The 10,462-nt window shown below is 41.2% G+C and overlaps 1 protein-coding gene across 1 annotated transcript; it reads left to right on the plus strand.

Annotated features, from left to right (window-relative positions):
* Positions 1-1,871: 1,871 nt before the first annotated feature.
* Positions 1,872-10,104, plus strand: LOC103811314 (alcohol dehydrogenase 1; the record flags this gene model as incomplete). The annotated part of the gene is made up of 7 exons (XM_009084279.1): positions 1,872-2,000; positions 4,747-4,848; positions 5,948-6,086; positions 8,116-8,203; positions 8,312-8,531; positions 9,217-9,477; positions 9,969-10,104. Coding segments are annotated over exons 1-7 (964 nt in total), but the record flags the coding sequence as incomplete, so codon positions are not given.
* Positions 10,105-10,462: the final 358 nt, after the last annotated feature.

Here is a 10,462-nt window from a genome sequence, read left to right on the forward strand (position 1 = left end):
AGGGGCAGAGAACACAGGGCTCTGCAGAGGAAAAAAGTCGGGTAGGAGTGTTGATCTGCTGGAGAGTAGGAAGACTGCAGAGAGATCTGGATAGGCTGGATCGATAGGCTGAGGCCAGTTGAATGAGGTTGTCATGGTTTAAACCCAACCAGCAGCCAAGACCCACACAGGCTCTCACTCCCTCCCCCACCAGTGGGATGGGGGAGAGAATCAAAAGGGTAAAAGCGGAAGGACAGTTTAATAGGGAAAGCAACAGCCACACACAAAAGCAAAGCAAAACAAGGAATTAATTCACTGCTTCTCATGGGCAGGAGGTGTTCAGCCATCTCCAAGAGAGCAGGGACTCATCACGTGCAATGTTAAACTCCATCCCCCCTTCCTCCTTCTTCCCCCACTTTATATACTGAGCATGATGTCATATGGTATGGGACATCCCTTTCATCAGTTGGGATCACCTGTCCCTGCTGTTTCCCCCCAGCCTCTCATGCATCCCCAGCCTACTCACCAGTGTGGCAGTACAAAAGGCAGAAAAGGCTTTGGCTCTGTGTAAGCTCTGCTCAGCAATAACAAAAACATCTCTTATCAAACCTGTGTTCAGCACAAATCCAAAACATAGCTCCATACTAGCTACTGTGAAGAAAGTTAACTCTGCCCCAGCCAAAACCAGCACAGATGTTCAACAAAGCAGAGAGCTGAGTCCTCTACTTGGTTCACAACAGCCCCATGCAGCACTACAGCCTGGGGGAGAAGTGGCTGGAAAGCTGCCTGGAGGAAATGTATCTGGGGGTGTTGGTTGACAGCTGGATGAATATGGGCCAGAAGTGTGCCCAGGTGGTGAAGGAGCCCAGTGACATCCTGGATTGTATCAGAAATATTGTGGCCAGCAGGACTAGGAAGTAAAGTCTCTCTTCTTGAGTTAATACAGTAATACTGGTAAATATGAGAGAGTGCCATACTTAGTAATTACTGGTCAGGTTATATGCAGTATTTTATCTCTTTTCTGCTTGTTTCTGAAGGACAAATTTTGACTTCAGAATGCTAGGCATAATTTGCAAATAGACGTGGCTTGAAATCCACAGCAAAGGTGTGCAGTGCTGACCTCCCTTTGCAGCAGCATGTTGTGCCAGGAGAGGGTAAGTGTGTGGGCATGTGAGCAGTGATGGGGCCTGTGCTTGCAGGTGTTGATGGAACTTCTGGGCCAGGCACGAGCAGGTTTTTGCATGTTGTAAGAAACACATTCTGTTGGCAGCACTTCTGATTCACTGATTTTTGTTTTCCCATCAGCATGATTAGCATGTTGTCCTTAGGCCCTGTTAAGTGAAAGCCATTCCAAGAGATTAATGAGTAGCCAGACTGTAGAACTAAGAATTCAGGGGCAGGTACAGTCACAGCCAGTCAGTCTGTGTATGTTTCTTAAGCAGCTGCACAATGGCATGTTCACATGTATCAGCAGAGCTCTTATGAGTGTCAGTAAAGCCTTCATGTTCTCACTGTGTCCCTCCTCCTGTGAATTCAAGAGTCACTCCCCTCTTTGCCCTGTGCACCTACAGTGCCACTGAGAGTAGTGGGTTCAGAGGACAGCACCCAGGGAGGTGAAAAGAGGGAAACAGCTTCCAGCCAGATCTTTTGCTTTCTTTCTGTGATGCTGAGGGCAACCACAGGTGGGGTGTAAAAAAGGGAGGGAAAAGCATGACAAAGGAGTCAGGAAAAGGGAAGCACTGTAAAGGTTGAGGCTTCATCAGATGAGTGGTTTAATTTCATTCTAGCATTTTGGCTGATTAAGAGATTAAGGGGTGGGACTCTGAGCTGGGAGGCTTGGCTAGAAGATAAGAACAGTCCACTTGTGGAAGCACTTACAAGACAGTCTTCTAGTGTGTTGGACAGGACCTGTGGTATCAGCAACACAACTGCTTCAAGGCTGACAATTCTTGGTGCCAGAAACCAGTGGTGGCAAGGCTCGAAACAGACACACACTGGTCAACATGAGCACAGCAGGCAAAGTAAGTCAAAGTTTATAATAGAAAAGTTTCTTTGCTGCAGCTGAGTAATACATCTTAAAATGCAGATTCTTTGCAGGGACAGTGTAAGTCCTGGTGGTATAGTGCAGATGAGAGTTTAGGATGAAGCTGGTGCAGAAGAGCTGCCTTTATTTGCAGGTTGCTGTACTTTCCTAGGAAATGGTTGTTAACTCTTCAAGGCAATACTTTATTTGAATCAACATACAGTAATAGCACCAAAATAAGAATTACCTTCCCTTAGGGTTAGCAAACTGGTTTTAGTCTCTGACTGGGTAGTTTAAAATATGCTAGAATGTAGTAAGTGTTCAGACCAATGTATTTATCAGCTGTATCGGTTTTTATTCTGAGGTCCCACAGTGGTTTAAACTATTTTTAGCTTATTTATATTTCATATCAGCTAGACATAGTTACTAATGTGTTAAAGTTCAGAGTGTAATTGTGCTGACATTAGGACAGTCATTAAATTTGAATATGTGTATAGCAAGTTAATGAAGACCAAAAGTAAGTTTCACATTCAATGCAGTACTGAGCTGGGACTGAAATGAGCATTTACATCTTTGCTAGAAATTAAATTACATGAGTGATGTAGATTAATACAAGTACATGTTACTTTTTGCTCTCCTCGTGAGATGCTAACATACACCCAGAGACCTGCAAGAGAGGTCGATGGACAGGAACCCAGAGATGGAAAATGACTGAAAGAATGTACTTTGCTGCAATGTGCCTTAAGAAAGTACCATTTGCTATTACTGCCAGCTGTATTCATTATTCTAAAACAAAATAAAATGAAAGAAAGAAAAAAAATGCTCTCTTTAACTCTGAGTTACTGTAAGTGCCAAATTAATTGTTGCTCACGTAGGTAAACTCACCAAGTTCAGTCCTCTAATCCAGCCTTGGGCTGAGCATGGTAAATGAAATGTTGTAATCAAACTGCTTTGATTTCCCTGTGTTTATCTTGGAATCATATGTGAATTACTGTGCACTTACATAACCAAGCATTTGCCCTGGAAAAGGGTGTGTTTCTACACTTACCATCCCCCACCACAGTGACTTGCAAGGCTAGAAAACCCACGAGCAGGAAAAAGCTGTGATTCCAGCCTGTGCTTGTCTGAACAGATGGAATGGGGGACAGTGTGCTGCTGGTGCATCTGTGGGATCTTGTTATAGTCAGGAAAAGTTCATAGGAACTCAGCCATCAGAGCAACATATAGTCAAACAATGTCTAATTCTAGGAGATATTTGTTCTCAGCAATCCACAGTTCTTGGCTAGCTTTGTTCCTAGAAACATTGCATGTGCTTTGCATGTGCAAGTTACAAATTCATCCTTGTGCTATGTGGGATAAAATCTAAATACATAAACTGCCCTTTTTTTTAAAAGTAACTTTCCTGGTAAACGTGGCCCTTTAAAATGTGGTCTTTGGCCTCACTGGTGAACTTGTTACTAATCCTGCTTGCCTTTGACACAGGCAAAGTTAAATATAGTGCAAATAGCCCTTGAGGCATTTTTTTTCAAAGCATTGTGCCCGTCCCACTATGTGTCTAGGTGCTGAAAGTGCACTATTTAATTTCATGTTTATTATTTCCTAGCAATTATTTTCTTTGTTACCAGTTTCAAGTTGGTAGATAATTAGACATTTTTTCTATTTCTACATCAAAAGCTTTGTTACTAAAATGTTGTTTGGTTTTTTTTCCCTGAGAACTTTGCCAGCACACTAGTGTTAAGTTGTCCCAGTCATGAGGGATACTTACTTATACATGAACTGAAATTTCTGCATCATGGGCTCAATTCCCCTCTGTTTCCCTCCCGAGATAAAGCCATCAGAGTGCTTGCAGTCAGTAGGACTTAGTAGAGCAACTGAGGACTTAACAGTCCCCACAAGGGTGACATGGAAAATCGTATTGCAGGGCCTGGGATTGTTTAAAGATCTGAGATGGGCTGAGGCCACCAAGGAAGGACAGGAATGAATATGGGGACAGAGAGGCCCCACTGCTTATGAATACACTAGGATTGAGTTTGCAGGGAGAAAACCTTCTGTTTGAGAGCCTGAGAGGAGGAGTGGACAATGCTTCTCTCTTCTGGGTGTAATTTTCTCTCAGTGGCAGGTGGTCAGAGGAGCCCTAAGGCCTGTCAGCACCTGGACAAAGCCTGCAGAGCTAATGGATAAACTTCAGCCTGACAGACCAAAGGAAAAAAGCTGTCCTAGGTCTAGTGAGCAACCCCACCTGAGTTAAACATCCCTTCTGAGAAGGAAGGGACCTAGCATGGAGAATCTTACACAATTTTGTCAGTTCCCAACACAGGTAGTTCTAGGCAATACAGACTTTATCACAACCTGATGTATGGCATCATTTAGTGTGCCATCTCCAAGAAGACACAAATAGACACAAGTAATCCAACACAGTAAAAAAAAATATTCCAAGGAAGTTAGAAACAGAGAAGGAGCAATGAGAGTGCATAAGGTATCCAGGTATCCTAACAGACTATTATACATTCTGCTGAAAACTGGATGTGACAGAAATATGAACAACATCTGATGTGATCTTGGTGGGGGAAGAAAATGGGCTTACCTAGTGCTTTGGTGTTGTTTTGGGAGGCTTTTTTCCTTTAGTTTCCCATCTCTTCTCCACAAATATGAGCAGGAGGTTCACATGCAGAAATGTAAGCATCTGTCTGTGTAGTGACTTGCAAATGCAAATACCATTCCCGTTTTCTTTGCTCTGTTTGCAGGTGATTAAATGCAAAGCAGCAGTACTGTGGGAAGCCAATAAACCACTTAGTATTGAGGAAGTGGAAGTTGCCCCACCAAAAGAACGTGAAGTTCGCGTAAAGGTACTAAAACTAAAACGTAAAACAACTGACTTGCATTCTGTATTGCTGTTTATCAGAATGATTTCTACAGATTTTTAAGATCCAGTCGGAAAACATTCTACTAGTCAGTAGTTACTAATCAGTGAGCTCCTATGGAACATGTTTAAAGTCCTAAATTTGATATTGAGGTTCTCTGAAAAAAAAAAATAATTTCAGGGTTGGCTATTTTGTTTACTGACAGCTGTTTTTCTAATAGATTGAAAAAATTCACTGTGCAAGGCAAAAATCAGAATCTCCTATAGTGTGTGGTGCTCAGTAGGTCTAGGAGTTTCCTTTTTTTCTGAATATTGATCTCAGTGGAATTCAGCAGCTGTTTGCATTTTAGAGCAGTTTCAAATCTTACACAACTGAGGAGAACCCTCTCATAGGGTCAACGAATCCATTTATCAGACGAAAAGTTGTAAATACAGACATGAATGTTTCAAAAGAAAAGACAAATGTGATATAAAATACTACATGTAGCCTACATTTTTGTGTATGTCACATATGCATAAATTAAAAACACATAAATAATATATAGTAATTATCCTGTCATTATTTGTAATATCATATCATATCATGGTATAATACATAACTTATATAACATATATATTATATATTGTTGTATAATCTAAATATAAGAAATCCAAAATATACACAATATTTCTAAATTTATAAATCAGATGTGATGGTTAATTTGTATTTACAGAATGTGGCAATATTTCTACAATATTACAAAATTTCTGTTTTACATAAATATTAGGAATAATTTAATAATTTAGTACATAATTGTACTGCTAGAACATTGCTTCTGCCAGATAATCAATGAGAGTCCCTAGAGAGCTCAGTGCTGCATAGCAAACATTCACAAAGGAGCCTTGTTGTGTAGACTAAAGATTAATCCATACCACGACAATCTTGAATGACACAACCAAGAGTGTCTTACCTGTAGATTTATTGTGTGTCTGTGGGATTTTGGAGAGAAGCAAGTGACTTCTTCAAATGTAGGATACCATATCACTGCTGCATAAGAGATGATATAGTCAAATACTGAAATATTCTTGTCTTTCCTCTAAATCAGATCGTGGCCACAGGGATCTGTCGCTCTGATGACCATGTGATAACTGGTGCACTGGTTATGCCTTTTCCAATAATTCTTGGGCATGAAGCAGCTGGTGTTGTAGAGAGTGTTGGGCAGGGAGTGACTTCAGTCAAACCAGGTATGAAACAGCACTGAACACAACAAACCTGTTCTGAGTTTCCAGACTCCTCTTTAAGTCAAAGATGATTACATTCATGAGCATTTGTATTGCAGAGGAAAATAGTCCAACTTTGGTTTTTTTCAAGGATACCTTGAAAGACACTACCTGCTGTTTATGTCTTTCTGTATTTCCAATCTTGATTGATTTTCAGATTGTCTATTCAATTTCTTTTGGTTTTGGCAAAAGCATCTGCAGCTTGCTTTCTACCTACATAGTACTTTTCCTGTCATGGGATTTGCTGTTGGTCATAGGAAATCAAATATTAGCTGCAAGTTCTTTGAACACAGTTTACACGGCTAATTTCTCTCAAGAATAAGGCAAAGCAAAGCATTAGATAACATGTAGAGTCCCTTCTTTAAATTCTTCTAACAGCTAAATAATCCACTGACTTCAGTAGACTAGAACTTAGGTCTGTGTGCTCACTTTGAAAGTACCAGGGCAGCCCTGGGGTGCCAGCCTGGGCAGGCTTTGCATGTGGGCAGCACCAGAGCAGGTGAGCCAGCAGTGCTCCCTGAGGGCTGGATGCTCTGAGGACACTCCTCTGGACTAGCTGCTCCTCTCACTATGCTCTCTTTGAACCTCAGTGCGTGGATAGTCAGTGACAGACACTGATTTTCCTCCAGCTGCTGCAAGATGCGATGGGATTTCCATATGCTTTTATAGGACCCAACAAATTCTAACACAGGCTAAATTATCAAGAGAAAATCTGCAGTTAAAAAGATCTGCATAGAAATGCTCAGTTTCCAGGCAGTTTGTTAAACACCTAAGTAGTTCACTTTTAACACCTCTGTACTTACAGTGTCTGTGTCCACACTGACAAGTCTGAAGCCTGTGAAAAGCAGGTTGGTATGTATAACAAAAAATTTTACTAGAGATTTCTGCTTTAACTCCAAACAAATACATATATTGCAAATTTCAGTGATAGCTCTAGCTGCTTTTTCTCTTGTGTCTGGGCTCATAAATCACTCTGTCATCTGATTCTGCTGCCCTGTGTTTCCAGGTGAGCTGAAACAGGAGGCCTCAACACACAGGTGCACAAAATCACATTTCTCAGATGCTGCTTAATTTATCCCTTCAAGTTCAAAAAAAGTCTCCAAGATGTGCAAACTTCCTGTAGCAAAATTATTACTAAGCCTGTATCACAGTTCTAAGTGAACTGGGGGTTAGGGTAGTGGGGGCATTTCATGTTCTGTAGACATTTTCCATTTTTTAGTGGAAATCAAAAATTTCCTTTGACTTTCAATGTATCAAGGATTAGCCACATTTTAAAACTGACAAATCACAAACTGATCTGCATTAGGAATTACCTGTTTAGGGATTATTATCAATTTACCATCCCTCATTGCTGTAGACATTCTGGAGCTGTAAAAAATTGCACTGGGAATCTACATGCTACTTTGTTAGCCACATAATGGTGCTAGAGAATTAGAGATGTTGGCTTAGCTTGTGTGTGTGTCACTGCTTCTCTTTTGCCTACCTTGACTCCAGAGCAACTCAGCTAGGACTGCCAATAGGAAAGAGGCCCAAGAGGACTGGCAATTTAATGCTTAATTCCCCATTCTTTGTATGCATAGTTTACAGCCCTGTTATCTTGGCACACCAATCTGCTGTCCTAGTGGATGCCGATTTTTATCTCAGTTTCTTCACCTGTGTATTACTATTCTCCTTTAATGTAGAAGATGCAATAAACTGCTAAATAAATACTTCAGGAATGTCAGTAGCTACCGTGGGTTTATGACATAGGTTAGACTCAGTTCTATGGAAAGACACCAGGAATTTTGCATATCAAAATTAGTTGTCATAACTCTGCCCTGATTAAGTTGTTTATATAAAACACAGAGAGATGGTTTATCTTCCAAGGAAAGCAGAAGGAAATAAAACCATCACTGCACTCCTAGTGCACATTTGCCTGACACTTGCTTCATGTTTTCACCTGCATGCATCTTGTTTGCCTTTTATAATCCTCTGTCATTACTTTTATTTCTAGGAGACAAGGTTATTCCACTCTTTATTCCGCAGTGTGGGGAGTGCAACAATTGCTTAAACGCCAAGGGTAACCTGTGCAGTAAAAATGAGTGAGTTTTCCTGGGTTACTTACAACCCTAACTTTATTTTCCTTTATACAAAACTGATTACATACAACAGATTTCACTTCCCATTATTTATGGTTGTCTTTCAAACAGCCTTGCTTCAAGTGCTGGATTAATGCCTGATGGCACATCTAGATTCACCTGTAAAGGAAAAGCAATTCACCATTTTCTTGGTACAAGTACCTTCTCTGAATACACAGTACTGCCTGAGTCTGCTGTAGCCAAAATTGATTCTGCTGCTCCTCTGGAAAAAGTTTGTCTAATTGGCTGTGGATTTTCAACTGGTTATGGGGCTGTTCTGCAGACTGCCAAGGTAAGTCTTGTGGTGGGTGTTTCTGGTATCTCATGGGGTCTGTTCAGGATTGTGTGGCCTGCAAGCAGGTGGTCAGCATGGCAGCCAGGAGCTATAGACTCTGTTTAGTTCAGGGTGGAAAGAAGATACTAGTTCTCTGCCTACTTCAGTTTCCCTGTCTCTGAAGTACTCAAGCCTTCAATTCAAAATCCAATAAAAATACTCAATACCAAACCAAAGTTTTCCCTCATAGCTTTATCTATCACCTCTAGAAAAATGTTGCAATAGGGCCTGTTTGGTTTATTGTAATCGAAGTCTAGGAATACGTAGAAGCCTATATATGCAACACTCATATTTTGTAGCAATACATGAATGTGGCTGGCACTGATTTCAGTGAGCTGGCACTACAGATCTTAAACACCACTGGAACATAAAGCATCATAAAAAAAGGTGTGTCTAAATCTGAAGGTGAGACATATAATGAAAACCTGGTCTCAGAAATGTATTTTAGGGACTATTTCTCTTAGTCACAGGTAGGATTATAACAGTATAACTGGCTGCTGCACCCATGGGTATGCATGTGCAAATTCCTTCTCAGCAGGTAAATTACAAGAAGCGTCTTAAGTGAAATCATGTCGATAATTAGGAAATGCATTGTACTTTCCCTAGACTGTAACAGTATGCCATGTTTACATGGTTATTATAGGTGGAACCAGGCTCTACCTGTGCTGTCTTTGGCCTTGGAGGAGTTGGTCTCTCTGCCATCATAGGCTGCAAGGCAGCTGGAGCTTCCCGCATCATTGCTGTGGATATCAATAGTGACAAGTTTGCCAAGGCCAAGGAGCTGGGAGCCACCGACTGCATCAACCCTAAGGATTTCAAGAAGCCCATTCATGAAGTCATGGTTGAAATGACTGGCCAGGGTGTGGACTACTCCTTCGAGGTCATTGGCCGTGTCGATACCATGGTAGGCAACTGAAAGATGTGGTCAAATGAGGCATTAGGTTGTTAGCACTCTTCACTAACCCACTAAGCACTGAGCATGAGGAGCTGAGAGCCACTGGCAGAGTATCAAGCTAACTTCAAACCTGTTAAGTCTAGCTAGCTGTCACTGAGATGCAGGGTCAGAAGGACACTCAGAAACTTAGGAATGGGAACTTCATTGTAGTGCCCTGGCCTAACCAGGGTGGTACATTTCACATAGCCCATTATCTGCTTTCCAACAGTGGCATGTCACTAATGACTAAGACAAAATAGGAAAGCAAAACAAAGCTAGGATGTATCTAACCAATGCCAGCAGATACAATGCTGTTAGACACAACAGAAAAAATTTTATGTGGTTTCAGTTACAAAAAATAAATTGCAAGCAGACCCCTGAGAGGAGGAGATGGAGTTCAAATTTTATGCCCCAATGGCAAATCCTGCATGACTCTGGGTGTCCCTCTGTTTCAAATGCAGACTGCAGCCTTGGCCTGTTGCAACTATAACTACGGAGTCAGTGTGATTGTGGGAGTGCCTCCTTCAGCACAAAAGATCACTTTTGATCCCATGCTCCTCTTCACTGGTCGCAGCTGGAAAGGCTCCGTCTTCGGAGGTAGGGACTTGAAAAGATGTGGTTTAACTAGCTTGGGAAATTTGTAAATCATCTTGAATGAAATAGGATATATCCAATTAATTGCTTGGGTTGTGTTATTGGAAGTAATAGCTATTTTGCTGACAAAGAAGTACAAATGGGAATTAATTATGGGAACTGCTAATTGATGGTGAGAGAAGGAGGGAGAAAAACAGGGAGGGAGAGGGGGAAGAAGGGAGAGAAGAAGAGATAGAGAAAGGAAGACAGAAAAAGACAGAAAATAGAGAAAAAGAGGGAGGAAAAGAGAAGAGAGATAGAAAACAAAAAAGGGAGAGAGAAAGAGAGAAGGGTAGAAGAAGAGAGAGAAAAGGAGGAGAGA

The sequence above is a fragment of the Acanthisitta chloris genome, unplaced genomic scaffold (genome assembly GCF_000695815.1).
Source record: "Acanthisitta chloris isolate BGI_N310 unplaced genomic scaffold, ASM69581v1 scaffold4731, whole genome shotgun sequence".
Taxonomy (NCBI): Eukaryota; Metazoa; Chordata; class Aves; order Passeriformes; family Acanthisittidae; genus Acanthisitta; species Acanthisitta chloris.